The following is a 19,130-nucleotide window of genomic DNA, read 5'->3' on the forward strand; positions in this document are numbered from 1 at the left end:
ACACCTAAATTGAAAGTACTTAAAACTACAAATGATTGACCAGATTGAACAATAGTAAAGATACACAATCTTTCACTGAAGTCAGTAATGTGGCTCTTTTGGAAGTAGAACGATCATTTTTCCATTGATCTAATCTCTAGTATGTGCAAGAAGACCTATTCTTAATTCAAATAAGAGGTACTGGTGATTCGCAAATGAATACCTGGTCAAATATTGAAACAAAAAAAAAGAATGCTGGATAATCCAGACTCCAGGCAACAAGGTCACCTTTTCAATACAAAGTGTGAATTGGTGAATAGAGGCCACAATGATATTAATGTGTCATGAGTATTAAAACATGCCTCGTACACGTACGCATATGCAAGACCCTTTCCACCATGATCTTCCAATCTAGGAGAAGATGGAGAAGGCAGATAGACTGTGTTCAGGAGTAGTCTCTAATGAAGAAAATATCAATGATGGGAGTTGAGAGCAAGATTGGGGATGAACATTGGGGTGTTGAAGTGCATATGAGGGACAGAGATATAGAGGATAGATGATTATGAAAGAGAGAACAAAAGAGACCTATGTTTTGCGATGCCTGCGGAATACCTAGCCAGATAAAGACTTTGTGGTTGATAACTGCTCCTGTGTTCTAGACTCATGTTCCTTGGTATCCAAACCAGATGAAAATTATGCAGTTGTGGGCTGTTTGCAGACTGACGTCACTGCATGTGTTCATAGTTCAAATCTGGGTGACACATGTACAAAGTACTCAACCTGTACATTGAGTACCAGTTCAACTATTGGTTCACTTGCATAGCGGATATCATCATTGCAGCATACATGGAAATTTATCAGCAATTGTCTTTCCCTAATGAGTTGCTGTGATCTGGAGTCCAATAAGTGAACAATAGTTATAAACAAATTCAATGGTAATAGTCAAGAAAGAATCAGATAAATGAAGAAGAGGGAAGAAAATATAAGAACAGGGGAAAACTACTGTGGAATGTAGTTCATTAGTTGGTTTTGTAATTGAGCTAGTACAAGTAAGATGAACTGAATTAACTTCTTTGATGGTTCATTCTACGATTCACTCTGGGCAAAGGCATTGGTCACATGACGACTATGTTTGTAATTGGAAGCACTCAGAAACATGTACAAGTTGTCAGTTTCCATTCTGTTCACAAAGGCAGGCACATCTGGCTGCAGAGCTCTCACTTATCTTTACACACAGATAACGCATGATTGCTTCCTCTACTCTTCACTTTTCCCTATTGCTTCATTGCACTGTTTCCCTCTTTCCCCTCATTTTCTGTTATGCAGTTTCCCCATCCTTATATTCCCCTTCCAGTGACTGCTACTTCCCAATTCCTACCTTCTTCTGCCCTCCTTCGTGAGTTTCACTATTTCTCAATATCTCATTTATTTATTTCAAGATCAAGCACAGAATAGGCCCTTCACCAGGAAGATTTAACTCTAGCCCAATCACGGAACCATTTACAATGACCAGTTAACCTACTAACCAGTATGTCTTTGGACTGTGGGAGGAAACCCATATTTACCATGGAGAGGATGTACACACTCCTTACAGAGGATGTTGGGATTCAGCTCTGAACTCCCATGCCGCGAGCTATAATAACACCTTGTTACCTGCTATGCTACTGTGCTGCCCCAATAAAAAATAAATCATGTTTTTTTTAAACTGTAGTGCCACTAAATGTGCTTTCTTATTTAATCCAGACCCACTTTTTTCAGTTACTATTTGTTTGGAAATTTCCTTAATAACTCCACCCGCACTCCCCCTCCCCGATTTGACACAGAGAAAATCAAAAGAGAACTTTTTGTGAATGTAGAGAGCCATTCATTTATTTTAGCTAGTTATAGATACACAGTCCTGACTGGCCTCGTATGGAAACATCAATGTCCAAGAACGGAAAAGCCTACAAAAGGTAGTGAATACTGCCCAGTCCATCACAGGAGAAACCCTCCCCACCACTGAGCGCATCTACAAGGAGCAAGAAAGCAGCGTCCATCATCAAGGACCTCTACCATCGAGGGCCATGCTCCCTTCTTACTGCTGCCATTGGGAAGGAGGTACAGGGACCTCAGGTGTTCCACATCACCAGGTTTATGAACAGTTATTATCCTTTGACCATCAGGCTCCTGAACCAGTGTGGATAACTTCACTCACCTTACACTGAACTATTCCACAAACTATGATCTCACTTTCAAGGACTCTACAACTCATGTTCTCAATATTATTTATTACTTTTTATAATTATTATTATTTATTTTCTTTTATAATTGCACAGTTCGTCTTCTTATGCACATTTGTTGTTTGTCCATCTGCTTGGTTGCGTTTGGTATTTCATTTACTTTGCACCAACCGTGAATGCCCGCAAGAAAACAAATCTCAGGGTAGTATATGAAGAGATATGCACACGATGATAATAAATTCATTTTCAACTTTAAAGCTGTGCTGCACCGGAAACGGATGTGTTTTATACAAAAATTAAGTACTGTATATCAACAAAATATTATGGTTTTCCAGCTTTGCTATTCATTTTGACTTCTCGAGAGTTCAGTTTGCTGGATCCTTCAGGATACCACAAAAATACCAAGTTGTACAGACGGTTCAAAAGCACAACTCCCAAAGGGATATTCCAGGCTGAAGATTGCAGTGATTATAGTCCAGATAAAGTGTAATGCATAGAATAGTTAGTAGCTCTGTTTGCTGCCTGTAAAGCATTGCCGTGTCTCGCCGGCGCCATCTTTGGCACTTCAATGGTTGCAGACCACAGGTTACAGGATATTGAACCATATGTTGCTAAGCATCACAATGAACGTATTTCAAAATATACTCACATATATTTTCTTATTACAATTAACAACCTACTTCAATACGTATATTCTGAATGAACAAACTCAGTTCTTCACAAAAAGGAAACATTTTTGAGGATAAATCAGAATCCATACCTCTGCCCACTCATATGAGCCAATGTTGCCAAATGTACTTCCTCCCCAGGAACAAAATAAAATGCTCCGGTTTGGGCGCCATTGCCTCTTCTGAACTTGGGACATTATAGCTTTGATTATCTCAGTAATAATGGAAGTGCTGCTGGTCCACATTTCTTCCTTGTTGCCATGGTGACTACCAACAATAACATATTTATCTGCAAAAAGAAGAAGTTCACTTTGTTGGTAAGTAACAAGGAATTTTTATTAAGGATTTATATAAAATAAAAAAACCAGGAAATACATTTAGATATTTAACAACCACATCCCTAAAAAAACTCCTGCTTAGTTTCTACACAAGTGAACAGTGGATTATATGAAAACGCATGTTGTTATTGGCAACAGACAACATTGATTTATCCGGCCAGGTCATGTCTCATGAACTGGATCGAGATTTTTTGAGGAAAAGGTGAAGGTAATTGATGAGAGTAGGGCAGTGAATGTTATCTATGTGGACTTCAGTAAGGAATTTTACAAGGTCTCCTGTGGTGGACCAATCCAGAAGATAAAGACACATTGGTCCATGGTGACTTGGTAATTTGAATTCAAAATTCCTTGGTTATAGAAAGCAGACAGTAGTGGTGGAAGGATGTTTCTCTGAATGGAAACTTGTAACCAGTGGCATTCTGCTCGGATCAGCACTGGGTCCAAAATCATTTGTACGAAAATACAGCAGTATGTCTTCCATCCCATCAGGGGTGTAAACACCTTTGAGCATTGCTAGACAGCCATCAAAGATGCCTACTGAACTAAGCATCATCCCTACCCACTCCTTGGTAAATTAGACAACCAGTCTGTGCTCTTTCTCCTTGAATTCTAGTAGAAACTGAAACATGAGGATTCTGTACAGTCGTACAGTGTTGGTCTGAGGAAATAGATTAAATTCTAAACAACTGTTTTGAGTCTACATTCTGGTCCATGTTCAAAGACCCAGCTGCCAGCCTAAATGAGTATGTCACCACCATCATGGACTTCATCAGCAGGCATATTGGAGACAATGCACCTGTTCCCACACAGAATGAACCAAGAGGTTGCAGGGTACAAATCAGGCAAATCTGATTTTAAAAAGAAATTGAGATATGACCTCCATGAAGCTACCATGGACATCAAAAGACAATACTAGTCCAAAATCAAGTTCCAGACCAGCTGTCAATACTGGCAGGGCTTACATGCTATAACAGGATACTAAGTGAATTCAGGCCACACTGCTGACAGTAGTGCATCCCTTTCCAATGAGGATAATGCATTTTATGCTCACGATGAACAGAAGGTAACTGGATCGTCACCATCCACCCTGGCAGCCTCCACTGCATCTGAACCCACAGTCACCACTGCAGAATTACGACCAGTCTTCTGGGGAGAGCAGCTGTCACCAACTGTGTTCTTAGATTAGCTGGCAGGGATATCTGCAGATTGTTTCAACCTCTCCCTGCTTTAATCTGTATTAAGAAGTCAACTACTATCCTGCTACCGAAGGAAAACAAGGTAATATTCCTTAACGACTACTTCCCAGTTGCGCTAACGTCAACAATCATGAAGTTTTTGGTGAGGCTGATCTTGGCAGGGTTTAATTTTGATCTCCTAGACAAACTTGACCCACTGCAATCTGTCCATCACCAAAGCAGATCTACAGCAGACACCCTTTACAAAGGGTGCTGAGGCCTGGGACTCAACACCTCCCTTTATCACTGGTTCCTTGACTTCCTGAAATCAGTAGGATAGGCAACCAAACCTGTGCCACAACTGTCCTCATCACTGGTGCCACTCAAGGCTGAGTCCTCAGTCCCCTACTCTACTTCTCATATACTCACAAATGTATAGCCATACTCTGCTCTAGCTCCATCTACGAGTTTGCAGATGATACCACCATAATGGACCGGATCACAAAAAAATGAGCTGGAGTACAGGTGGGTGATAGTGAACCTTATGACATGCTGTCATGGCAACAACCTTTCCATCAAGGTCTGTGCAATAAAAGAGCTGGTTATTGGCTCCAGGAAGTGGGGCTGATGCTCATGCTCCTGTTTACTTCAACAATGCCGAAGTCAAGAGGGTAGAGTGTTTCAAGTTCCTACCCTGGTCCAAACATGTTGATGCCACAGACAAGAAAGCTCTCCAGCACCTCTATTCCCTCAGGAGGCAATAGAAAACCAGCATGCTCCCTTTACCTTCAATGATGTGGCAAAAATTTCTTTCAAGTTAAACAAATTCATTGTATTATTATAATTGACAAATATTATATATAAATTGTTGCAAGCAGGCAGGGACAGAGACCAGGCTTTTATTGAAACTTTTTTTTATAAGCAGCCCCATCTCAGTATCTACAATCCTTAAGAATCAGCCATCCAGTGGATATGACAAATTTCTACTCCTACATGTGATTTTACAAAGTTTTGTATGAATGTATGGTGCATCTGGTGCAGCTCATTTTGGCTTCAGGGGCTCCTGTAGGTGATTTTACCAAGGTTGTAAGTACCATACTTGTTCAAAAGTGAGTAGGTACTTTGATCTCATTTGCCTCAAAATTCATCCCCAATTAACTTCCGTAGAAGTGATTTTTTGGAGACACATTAGAATATATTGTTTCTATCCTACAGCACGTTCAGTAGTCTTGAGGGGGAACTAATTTTGTCTTTGTTTTATTACATCCAAGGTTTCCTTCTGGTTTCAAATTGTTGTTCTGCTTCTTCAATGACAGCAATATCTAAATAGCACAGTCTCCAAGGTGGTGTGCCAGGTTATGAAAATTTGCAACTACGTCATCACTCTGTGATGGATAAGGTAATCAAACTCCAGGGTCAGGTAGGTCTACAGTTTTCCTGAACACAACTGATGATTGATGATGGTCAATGTAGTTTAATAACAGAATCCAATTATTTGGAGCCCTGATGCGGCTGCATGTGGAATACTGTCTACGGATCTGGTCTCCCTACTTAAGGAAGCATGTATATTTACACTAGAGGGTGTTTTGTGAATATTCACTGGATTGATTGCAGGGGTGGCCATATCAGGAGACATTAAACAGACTAGGCCTGTAGTTACTCATGATTAGAAGAACAAGACCCCATTGAATCATTAGATTCTTATGGGCTTTGTGATTAAGATGCAGAATTAATGTTCCCCTGGCCATGACGTATAAAACTATGGGTCTTGGTTTCAAAATTAAGGATTAGTTATTGAAGACTGAAATTAGGAAGATTGTCTTCACCTGGAAGGTGATGAATCTATGGAATTATTTACCCATGACCACTCTCATTACTCACTCACTCACTCAGTATATACTAGGCAAAGATAAATGCATGTTTAACAATTAAGTGAATCAAGAAAAATTGGAATAGCAGGTAGCTCGCATGGTAGCAATATTTATGCAGTTGGTCCTGATAAATTTCTAGTTAAGTGTAATCCCAAGTATAAAGTGGGAATTTAACAAGGACAATTCTGTTGGATATCAAGAGGAGGTGACTAGACTTTCTACTATTAGAGATGTTCATTGCCTGCTGACCAATTGTGTGGTCTGAATGCTGCTTGCTATTTACCAGCCCAAGATGGAACATTGTCCATTATTTGCTATCAGTAGGCACAGACTGCATCATAATTTAAGAAGTAGGGGAACACTGAGCAATCATCAGCCAACTTTCCCACTTCTGAACTTACTGCATGGAAATGTGACAGGTGGTGAAACACCTATAGAGTTAGGACACTGGCGACCTCCAACAATCACAACTATGTTCCTTGTGTTAGGTATATAGTCAAGATGGCACTGACCTGTGATGTCCATCAATATTGTGGTTCAGACTAAATGTCGTTTTTAGGTTTATATGGATGGTTATGGAGCATGCTCGAAGAGGTAAGGACCAGGATAAGGAGTTACAGGTCAGGGGTAGCAGGTGAAGAATCTGGGCAGGATTTTGAGTCCATGGACAAATGTCAGCAACTCCTGAGGTTGGGTGGCAGGTGCTGAGGAGACCAGTAATCTCTAGATTGGTGAGTCCCAGTCAAGGGGTGGTGACCACTCAGGTCATCAGGGTCCAGGGTCTGTGCGAGTCCAGAAGGCAAAGCCGAAAGGTCAAACCCTGATCAGCGAGTCCTGGGGTCAATACCCAGATGCTGGTGAAGTTCAGGAGGAAAAACCATAGGTCCAGGTCCAAAGCACCTCTAAAAGGAGAAAGGAAAGGGAGTGGCCTGAAGAAGTCAGAAGGGCATGGGTTACATGCAATGCAGGGGTCTAGGCCCGAAGATCAAACCTGTGATTGGCAACCTGTGATTGGAGTGAAATCCAAAGTAGGAGGACTGATGTCTGTGAGTTTAAGAATCCAGGGCCCAAGGACTGGAAGCTGGAGGCAGCCTGCGGTTAGAGGCCTGTCTGTGTGAGGGAGTGGGTGTGTAAGGGGTTAATTGTGTTGCTGTTGTCTTGTTTTGATTTGTTATTGCTTGCTTGTGTTGTTCTGCAGAACATTAAGGGCATGCTATGGTGGTGACAGAGTATGTGGCAACACTTGTGGGCTGCCTCCAGCACATCGTTGGGTGTGTTAGTTGCTAACACAAATGATACACTTCACTGTTTCTACATACATATGATGAGTAAATCAAGTTTGTGAAGGGTTTTCCACTTGATTCCAAAAGAATTCAATTTTACTAGTAAAGTTGATACTAGACATGTTCAAGTATTGCCTGATCTTAACAGCTGTCACGTTCACATCAGTATTCAGCTCTTTGATACAAATTTTGGTCAAGGTTAATATGAGGCTGGTGGCAGAACTCAAACTGTGCTTGCGAGCAAATGTCACTTGATAGTCCCACCAACACCACCTTCCTACACTTTCCTGACAATTGACTATAGACTGATGGATCAATAATTGACCATACTGGAGTTGTCCAACTCTTTGTGGAAATGACCGAGTTGGGCAAATTGAGAGGATGTTGGGATTTTGGTAATGCTGCGGTTGCTTAATTGTGAAGCCTCTGGCTGAAAATGGCACAAGTGCTTTAATCATATCTTTGGCATTCATATACCGAATTCTGCCATCACTGAGGATGGGGTTAGAAAATAGAAAATAGAAACTAACAGCACATTACAGGCCCTTCGGCCCACAATGTTGTGCCGACTATGTAACCAACTCTAGAAATTATCTCGAATTTCCCTAGCGCAGAGCCCTCTATTTTTCTAAGCTCAATTTCCCTCTTTCAGAGGCTCTTAAAAGACCCTATTGTATCCGCTTCCACCACCGATGCCGGCAGTGCATTCCACGCACCCACCACTGATATCCCCCATTTCCAAGCACCTTAAAACTATGCCCCCTCATGTTAGCCATTTCAGCTCTGGGAAACAGCCTCTGGCTATCTTCACGATCAATGCCCCTCATCATCTTGTACAGGTCACCTCTCATTCTCCGCTGCTCCAAGGAGAAAAGGTCAAGTACACTCAACCTATTCTCATTAGGCATGCTCTCCAATCCAGACAACATCCTTGTAAATCTCCTCTGCATTCTCTCTATAGTATCCTATCCACATCATTCCTATAGTGAGGTGAGCAGAAAAGATCACAGTATTCCAAATGGGGTCTGATCAAGGTCTTATGTCCTTGAAGCCTTCTCCTCGCAGAAGCTTAATTACCTATCATGCACATTTTGCAATGAGTGACTGCAGAACTTTGAACTGATCCACTGGATATGAAAGCACGAACGTGTGCCTATCTGTGGTGAAATGCAATGTGTTGCGTCGGCCCACACCACTTCATGGATACCCAGTTTAGATCTCTGCTAGATATGTCAACTATTACCCTATTAAAATAGAGAGAATCTGAAACACAACGGAGGTTTTCTTCAGTGAGAAGCAACTTTGTTTCCACAAAAGCTACTGTGAACACTAACCACTCCTGTCATTGAGAAGTTCATCTGTAAGAGGTATATTAAAGATGTCATGATCTACCAAGCTTTACTCTTTATGACAGTTCTATCAATGCCTGACAAAACCCTAGTCTGACGACTACATAGAGACCTAGAAAGATACAGCACAGGTACTGATACAGACCATTTGGCTCACTGGGTCTGCACTACTAACCACCTTTCCTTACACACACTCTCCTTACATTGTTATCAACTCGATATAAAATCTTTCATTAACTAACAAATTAAGAACAATTTGCAGAGGCCACTTAAACCCAACACATCTTTGGGATATGGGAGGGAACAAGAGAACATTGTCACAGGCTGCTGGCATAATGACAGCACCCTAAATCAGGACTGATTGTTATTGGCACCACGAGGCACTGGTCCTGTTAGCTATCCCACTGTGCTACTTACAATCTTTCAACTGCAGTGAGCAACTTAGTGATGGACATTAAAGTCCTCCAACCAGATTACTTCCTTGGTCCTTGCTGCTTCCAGTGCTTCTCTGAATATGCTGAAATAATAACTTATCAGATAAGGGACAGCAATCTATGGTAATCTGTAGGGAGTTTTCCTGATGCTTAATTTGATTATTTGTGTTCCAGAGCCTACGATAGCTCCAAATCCAAAATAAACCTATGGGAACCTGCATGAGTCCAAGTTACCTTTGTGGAGAACAGTCCTTCTTAAAGCCTTAATTTGCCCTCTTCCATAATTTCTTTATCTAGTATGTACTAACCCAACTTCTTGCTCGTGAATGGAACTTTAAACTTTTGCTGCCAATTTCAATCCTGCTCTCACTTTCACCTGCTCCAACTAATTTATCCATTTATTTTAACCGTACCTAGAAGGGTTAGTGACCAATATCTATTAAAGGACCAAAGACTCCCAGAACTATCTTGGCTATACATCTGTCTACATTGCTTCCTGTAAAGATGTCATTCTGTTCTTTCAGAGCCTCTGGCTTTTTTGCATCTATTCTGGTGATGCCACTTTTAATGCAAATGCTTCATGACAATACAGTTGGTTTGGTGCTGATGTTAAAAAAGAGAAATAACTAGCAGAAATTGAATCACATTTAAAATGTCAGTCAAAATTGAGCTAAAGTATCATTTAGAAATCTCCTAATTATTCAGAACTTTTTTGGTAATATCAGAAAAACATTTAATTGCAAGATGGCGCCACGTACGGCGGCCATGTTGTGAGCTATATTCCAACTTTACAGTATACTGCTAATTTCTGCAATTTCCTTCACATTTCATGTACAAGTAGCTTTTAGTCACATTGGATATGATAGACTGACTCTTCTGATCATCGGGAAGACGGCATTTAACTACAAGGTGCCGCCTTTGCTACACAGGGAACCCCTGCTAACGCGATTCATGGGAGGCTCACTTATTACACTGCTGAAACCTCCAAAGCAGCGCTGGAGGTGAGGGAGAAGGGCCGGTGTCCTGGTGAGTTTGAGACGCCGCTCCCTAGCATGCTCCTGGTTAATGTCCAGTCCCTGGACAACAAGCTGTGCAAAATGAGAACCAGAATCTCTGACCAACGGGAAACAAAGGAAAGTAATGTTTTATGCTTCATGGAGATCTGGCTGATGGAGGAGGTACCAGATTATGCCATCAAACTCTCAGGGTTCTCCCTGTTCTGGGCAGACAGATCTAAAAACCTCTGGGAAGGTAACGGAGGAGGGGTATGCTTCATGGTCAATAATGCTTGGTGCGATCCCTGGAATGTGCATGCCCTCAAATCCTTTTGTTCCCCAGATCTGGAGTACCTTGTGTAGACATTTATGGCTGCCTAGGGAGTTCATGGCTGTTATTATCACAGTTGTGTATACTCTGCTGCAGGCTGATACTGACCTGGCTCTCAAGGAACTGTACGAGACCATCAGCACCCTGGAGACTGTACACCCAAAGGCCGCCTTCACCGTCGCCAGAGACTTTAATTGAGCATCATTGTCTAAAGTCTCTCTGAAGTTTTGGCAACACATCCATGTGAGCCCACAGGGAGATAGCATACTCGACCCCTTCTACTCTCCTTTCCGCAACACTTACAAAGCGCTCCTCTGCCCATCGTTTAGGAAGTTTGACCATTCCTCCTTCTTGCTTCTGCCCATGTCCAGGCATAAGCTGAAACAAGATGTGGCCATTGTTAAAGCCACTAATTGGTCCAACCAATCAGTCTCTATGCTACAGGACTGGTTTGATGATGTCAACTGGAATGTCTTTCGTGATGAGGATGTCTCCGAATTCACGGAAGGAGTCATGAGTTTCATCCAGAAGTGCATCAAGGATGTTGTCCCCCCAAAATCGGCCAAGGATTATTCAAACCAGAAACCCTGGATCCACAGTTCCATGCGAACAGCACTTATGGCGCGATACACAGCTGACATTGCCGGTAATCAGCAGGAGCTCAAGAAATGCAGCTATGATCTGTGCAAAGTCATCAAGGCAGCAATACAGGGACAAGGTTCAGACACAACTCTCTACCAATAACACAAGCAGCTTATGGCAAAGTCTGCGCACCATGACAGACTTCAAAGCTAAGCACAGTGGTACTGCCAACATTGCTGCCTCTCTCCCAGATGAGCTAAATCGTCTTAACGTTCGGTTCGACATCGCCAACACTGAGCCCTCGAAGCGACCAGCACCTTGGTCATTTCTGAGGCTGAAGTATGCAGGTGTTTCCAACGAGTGGACAGTCGCAAAGGCTGCAGATCTGGACAGCATCCCAGGGCGGGTACTCAGGATGTGCACAGCACAACTGGCAGGCGTGTTTACAGACATTTTTAATCTCTTCCTTTCCCAGTGTAGAGTGCCCTTCTGCTTCAAAACATCCACCATTGTCCCTGTCCCTAAAAAGACCAAGGTAACATGTCTGAACAACTGGCCTCCTGTGACACTCACCTCAATAATAAGCAAATGCTTTGAGAGGCTGGTCAAGGACTACATCTGCAGCTTGCTACCACCCAAACTCGACCCCCTACAATTTGCCTACCGACACAACCGATCGACAGGCAACACAATAGCCACAGCTCTACACACCGTCCTTACACATCTGGAGAAGAAGGATGCTAGTGTGAGAATGCTGTTCTTGGACTACAGTTCAGCATTCAACACTATAATTACTTCCAGGCCTGACAAGAAGCTCAGAGAGCTTGGCCTTCACCCTGCCTTGTGTAACTGGATCCTGGACTTCCAGTCAGATCACTGTCAGACCCTATGACACTCAACACAGGTGTCCTTCAGGACTGTGTCCTAAGCCCCCTTCATTACTCTCTGTATACCCATGACTGTGTCACCACCCAGAACTCCAAACTGCTAATTAAATTTGCTAACAATGCTACATTGATTGGTCTAATCTCAAATTAATAACAAGGCAGCCTACAGAGAAGAAGTCATCACCCTGACACAGTATGCCAAGAAAACAACCTCTCCCTCAATGATGCAATAACAAGGGAGCGGGTTGTGGAATACAGGAGGAATGGAGACAGGCTCACCCCTATTAATATTAATGGATCTGTGGTTGAGAGGGCAAACAGCTTTAAGTTCCTCAGCATACACATCACGGAGAACCTCACGTGGTCTGTACATACCGGCTGTGAGGTGAAAAAAGCACAACAGCATCCTTTTCACCTCAGGCGGTTAAAGAAATTTGATATGGGTCCCCAAATCTCAGGACTTTCTACAGGGCCACAATTGAGAGCATCCTGACTGGCTGCATCACTGCCTGGTATGGGAACTGTACCTCCCTCAACCGTAGACTCTGCAGAGAGTCGTGCAGACATCTAGCAAATCTATAGATGTGAGCTTCCCACTATTCAGGTCATTTACAGAGAGATGTGTAAAAAGGGCCCGAAGGATCAGTGGGGACCCGAGTCACTCCAACCACGAACAGTTCCACTGCTACCATCCAGGAAACGGTACCACAGCATAAAAGCCAGGACTAACAGGCTCCGGGACAGCTTCCACCAGGCCATCCGACTGATTAATTCATACTGATAGAATTGTATTTCTATGCTATCTTGACTGTCCTTTTGTACATACTATTTATTTCAAATTACTATAAATTGCACATTGCACTTTTAGATGGAGGCGTAATGTAAAGATTTTTATTCCTCATGTATGTGAAGGATGTAAGTAATAAAGTCAATTCAATAATTTGGAACAATGGTTTCAGATATCCTTCAACATAGCTGTCTGAAATTTTGCTTATCTGAAAGAAAATCTTTCTTGATGCCAAGGAAATGAAGAAACTGCATTTTAAGCTGTGAACAAAGTGAACTACTCTAAATTCACAGGATTCTGCAAAGGTGCCCCCACATACTGTGTATGGCTGAAGTCTTCAAATCCTTGCAGGCACTGAGCCAAATCTTCTCTCCTTCTTTGCAAGGAAATAAGTCATTTTATGATTCACTCTGCTTGATGACCTGGCTGTAATCTACAGCAAGCAATAACAGTACTTGTATATCAAAGCTATCAACCTACACTCATCCAGTAAAACAGAGTAATGTGACAGAATCACCCATCAACTGGTTTTCGGTATATCAACTGTGACTGCTTCCGAAAAGTAATCTATTGGATATCATTCACTTAGTGATGTCTTTAGGATATAAAGGGTGCTACTTAAATGCACATTTTCTTCTCCCCTAATACATTAAATGTCTGTTTAACATGTATATCATGTTTATCAATATCTATCAGGGTGAGAAAGGGTAGTCGTGATATGTCTTGATGCAAATAATGTAAGATTGTGGAGATAACAGATGAAGTTATCACAAAAGAGAGAAACTGGGCAATACAAGTTCATCCCCCATCACTGCAGCTGCACTTTTTAATTATTCCTGAAATTCCACTCCATGGACTTTAGCTGCTTATGTTGTACCTTTAACACAAGTGATTGAGGACACATTTCTAACTTAGTGATTAATAATACTCAAGACAATAACAATCAAGCATATCACCATTACATAATCCAAATCCATTTCTACAAAATACTGAACATTATTGTTTTACTGCCAGTACTTTGACCTTCATTCTAAAAAAAATCTCATTAGCATGCTGCTTAACACACTAAATCGCAAAGCCCATTTAAAACACACCAAATGATCCTGAATGCTTAGTTTCATCCTGAAAGTGTGAACATTTTATTAGCTTCAGCAATGTACTACACTCAGAATAAAACAAGGCCCCTGCAGATCTATTATCTTCATAACTCTACCAAATTTTAGCCTTTCAGATTTCCCTTTTATACAGCAGATCGTATCATCTTGAAGTTGCCATTTTTAGCATTTCATCTAAAACAATCCATCAGTACAAAATATAACTAATACTAACAATGTCTGAATTAAACATCAACTATATAATTATGCAATTAATTTTATACCCATTATTCAAATGTGTATATTATATTCCAAATTAGTTTGCAGTAGTTACATTTAAACTTTATTTTAATGAAAGTCAATTATAAAATAAGCTCATCACACTTTCACTGTTGACGCTTCAGGTGTTTTAGATATGATTAGGAATATTAAACTAATAAGGCAATTTGTTTCAAACAGCATCTAAGATAGAGATATAAACAAGAAACCAATTTAGTTTTTCCCCCCAAATTAAAATTACATGTATTTAACATGGAAGATTGGGCTTCAGCAAGATGAAACTTCAATTAAATTTTCTGGCAATGGCACGGTTCAAGGCATCAATAGAAACTTTGTGAATGAGATTTATGCCATACTGTATTTAAACAACAGATGGTGAGGAATGAAGCAGCACGAGATTAACACCTCATTTCCAAAAGAACAAATGGAAACACGGAATATATTGTGCAGTGGGTTGTTAGGATGCTGAGTGGTGAAAGATTCAAGCCCCAGGAAGAGTGGATAATGAGAGGCAAATAAAATACTTCTTAAAAAAAGGTGCAACTATATTGGACAACGAATTTCTTCTCCAAGTTCCAGCAACCAAATGAACAGATTCCTGTTTTACAAAATTTGATAATACACTCAATATTCTCTTGAGCTGGTCTGAAACCAGAATAGCCCCTGAAATAGGGTTCTCAAGCTGATTATGTAGACGTAATGCTTATGCTAGTTTACTGAAATAAATGAATGGTCTGCAGATTGCTGTTCCGGATGACTTGGAAGAAACAGTCCTCATGTGCATCATTTTCATTTTTGCAATGCTCTTCTTATGTGGCCAAATTAAATTTAATGCTTGAATCCTGACAAGATTGTCAGGGGAATTTGAGGAGAAGGACAACCTGCCAGAAGAGGAAGAAGAAAGTTGTATTTCAGCTGGAGGCTATATCCATCAGAGAAATGTAAAAAAATGCCAATCAGTATCCTCACTGGAATGTTCCCACATTCTCCTGTTACAATTCTAACCACACAGCCAGCAAGAACTGCTTAGCTGATAGCCATTAAGATCTCAGCATCTCTTAAATTCTATCGCTCAACCTGTCCCAAATTGGAACTAGCGGTATCTGCAAAATGTCAGTGTGTCAGACACTATTGCCTAAGGAAGGTCACAAACAGCTATTCCAAGAGAAATGATGACGTAAAATGTTCCCTTACCCTAACAAAGCAGGCACAATGAACAAACAACATTTTATGGACTGCAGATTTCCAAATGTTGTACATGCCATTGTATGCACTTCAGGTGGCATGAAACAGGCTACAACTAATGACTATTTGATCAAATCATGACTCTTTTCTCCTATTCTTTGTGCTAATTTAAACACTTAATTCAACTATTTACACACATCTATCTTGGTATGAAGCGAGTTATAGATAACCACAATGTAAAAGTTTTATGCTTGGTTATTATAAAAAGAGAAAGCTCTTTGGAATATAAAAAACTGGAATGGAGCTGGCAATAGCTTTATGGAATATGGGCCTCTCACACAGTTCAGTAATTGCCAAAGGCACAATGCCCAGTCAGCCTGGAACAAGCATAAATCTGGCTAAAAGTTGCGCCTGATAAGAATCTGAGAGAGGACCCTCATGGGCAGTTTGTGAGTAAACTAACAATCTGTGTGCAGCAGATAAGGAAAATAATGAGTTTGCATGGTCAGAACCCAAACTAGAAGGACCATCTCTTGAGCTTCTGTTTTTTTTGTGACTGGAATAGTGACGGGATTGAAGTAATTTATTATTGAGCTAAATAATAAAGAACAGAAGACTAGAAAGAAGGGAGAAGAAGATAAGCTGAACCATTCTTATGATAAAGTGGCTGAAAGGCCTTGAGTGCCTCTGAGTCTTCTGCAAACATCAGGCACAAACAGGCTGTAAGTTGCACCTCAAGATACCACTACATTTGCATGTTTGTGAGGAAAGACTAGATAACATCGCATCTTTATTTCTACACCATCACTGGACTCATGACTAAATCTGGTGCCAGGATCATGGCATGCTAAAGACAGGGAGCCAATAGTAAGTGGTAAATTGGATCCAAAATTGGTTCAAAGGCAGAAACCAAAGGGTAAAGGTTGATGGGTGTTTCTATGACTGGGAGAGTGCTCCAGTGACACTCCACAGTACTCATTAATAGGTCCCTTGCTCTTTGTAACACGTTGTTATGATTTGGACTTAGATGAAGGGGAAAAATAAATATGTTTACACCCGAAACAAAAATTGCTCATGCAGTTGATGTGAAGAATGATTTAGAATGCAAAGGGATAAAAATGGACTGACCAACTAGACAGAGACGTGGTAAGGAATTTAATCCAGACAAGTATGATTCAAAGGAAATATACTATAAAAGTGAACTCATTGAGTTATATGAAGGGAGAAAGGGACATTGAATTTCACATCCACAAACACTTACAAGTTCATAATGCTCTTAAAGGATCTCAGCTTTCTTTTATTAGCTGAGGCACAGAATATACAAGCAGGGAGATGGAGTAGGACTGCCCACAGCACTAATGATAGTTAGGGTCCTGCGTACAGTTCCAGTAACCATGTTACAGGAAACCTGCAAATGCACTGGAGTGGGAGAAGATTTACAAGGGAAAACTGGACAATCTGGAACAGTTTCTAGAGATGTGCAATAAGTCAAGGAATAGTGGAATAGTAAAGATAAAAATCAAAGCTTGTTAAAAGGGCATATAGGATGCTTTCCTTTACAGAATGTGGTAAGTGCAAGAGATTATACAAATACAGTTTTAATTAGGCCACTGCTTGACAGGAAAATGCAATTGCAATGAGTTTTTAATAAATTTCAAGATGCTGCCAAGACTAGAGAATTTTATCGACGAGGAAAGACTTGCTCTCGCTGTATCCGTTAGTTCAGAGAAGCCTGAAAGAAAATTTAACTGAGGTGTATAAAATTATGACAGGCCTAAGTAAAGTAAAGAGAAAATGTCTAATTCCCTTAAAAGAGGTGCCTAAAACAGTGGGACAAAGTTTGATCAGGGAAGATGGTAGAAGGATTAAAGTGAAGATGACAAAATACTTTTATCACCCATAGAATAATGCAGAATTGGAACACAGTGCACTAAAGGTAATGGCAAAAACACTAATCACATTTGAAAGTACTTAGCCGAGTGCTTGAATGACAAGCTGTGAACTACAGAATTATGGAACTACACTGGAACGCAGAATTTGACTGTGTAGATTTTTGTAATGGACAACAATAGGTCAAATGAGCATCTCCCGTACTGCAAATTGTCTAGGTTTTTATAAAATTTCCATCATACTTTCCCTTGTACAAGTAAATCTGAAATGATTAAATTTTGATTTTGTCATTGAGAGAAGAAAAAATCACAATAGCACTCAAATAAGGAACTGAGAAGTCTCCAAATATTAATATTCTGTTACTATCTTAAAATGTATTTCTGGAAATAAAGCAGCCAGGATTATTTTCAAGGTATAGCTCATGTATAAACTAGGCAATTAACATCTTAACCATAGCATCTTCGAGTGAAATTCATTCAGGCACCTGATAAACCTTCTTAAAGATAAATAACAAACTTTTTGAAGCCATTAGCAAACTAATTTTTAAGAATTCGATTTTGCGGATTAGCAGGCATAACTATCAAGAAAGTTAGCTTAAAAATTATCCAATATGCAAGGAAGTATTTAAAAACAATATTGATTACATGAGTTTAAAATGACATTAATAAAGAAATACAAATATCTGAACAAAATAGTGAATTGAATTAGAAGAAAATCTGCCGTGGCAAGCTGCTAAAAAGATTTTTGATCAAATAAATCAGTAGCTCACACATGAAGCATGCGTTTATCTACAATCAGTGGTTGTTTGCAAAAAGGTTTACTCAGCCCATTTAGTGGACCATATATTTGATAAGATTGAAATACGAAAGTAACAGAAGGACCCAATTTTGCTGTTTGTCAGTAATTTAATTAGAATTTATTTCAGTGCCATATTGTTCCAATGGATATGTAAAGTAAGGTGTGTTATAGCTAATGTAAAAGCAACAGTTTACAGACAAAATTTCATTTGCACTGAATTTACAACGTTGCCTTTTGAAATACATTTCTCATCCATTGCATGAATTTTTTATTCTGCAGCAACTTCATATTCCAGCAAGTGCTTAAGCAGGTTCAGTTCAATCAACACCCTGGTGTTTTTCATGATATGAACATGATCTTGAAAGAGGAAGGTACATTAAAATTGAGAATATTCTATTCTAAAATCTATTTGATGAAATTACATGAATCATTTTAAATGTCTTTCTCTTTCAGCCCGATAAAAAGAGGAAGAGGAAAGTCAAAGATCTGTAAGCAGCAAATGTGAGATTTTTTTTTCCTCAAAAAATCTAAGCCTTTATTCACTACCTTCATTTATATAGTTGAACAGAAGGAACTTCTGTGTAATGAAAACAAAAAATTGCAAGATATTGGATTGTTAGAGAAAGGTAAGACTAGAAGAACAACACTAGACCTCTAGCTGTACACTAAGGCATGGTTAAAAGAGACTGAGGGGTCTGGGATGAAAAAAAAAGTCACCACCCATCGGACCCTTCAGAGAAGTTTGGATGGGAGAATGGGACAAGCCTAGAGGGCTATCGTCTTGGTGCAAGTCAATGGGACTATGCAGAAAACGAGGTCAGCATGGATTAGAGGACTGAAGGGCCTGTTCCTGTGCTGTGGTGTTCTGTGATTCATAGGCTCTAGGAGAAGAATAAATCAAGGAAGGAAGATGCATGTAATAATATTATAACTCGCAGGAGAAGATTAAGGAAACATGACAGTTTCTATGACAAAAATGGAATACA

General features: G+C 40.3%; 1 protein-coding gene across 10 annotated transcripts in view; it reads right to left on the reverse strand.

Annotated features, from left to right (window-relative positions):
- The window catches only part of LOC140196330 (inactive N-acetylated-alpha-linked acidic dipeptidase-like protein 2), a 993,804-nt gene that overhangs the window by 250,544 nt on the left and 724,130 nt on the right, over positions 1 to 19,130 (reverse strand). For all 10 annotated transcript variants that reach the window (XM_072255337.1, XM_072255335.1, XM_072255333.1 and 7 more), the window contains one exon: positions 2,959 to 3,155. In XM_072255337.1, coding sequence (XP_072111438.1) covers positions 2,959 to 3,155 — 197 coding nt within the window. The remainder of the gene's footprint in view (positions 1 to 2,958; positions 3,156 to 19,130) is intronic.

This window comes from Mobula birostris, chromosome 4, assembly GCF_030028105.1.
Source record: "Mobula birostris isolate sMobBir1 chromosome 4, sMobBir1.hap1, whole genome shotgun sequence".
Taxonomy (NCBI): domain Eukaryota; kingdom Metazoa; phylum Chordata; class Chondrichthyes; order Myliobatiformes; family Myliobatidae; genus Mobula; species Mobula birostris.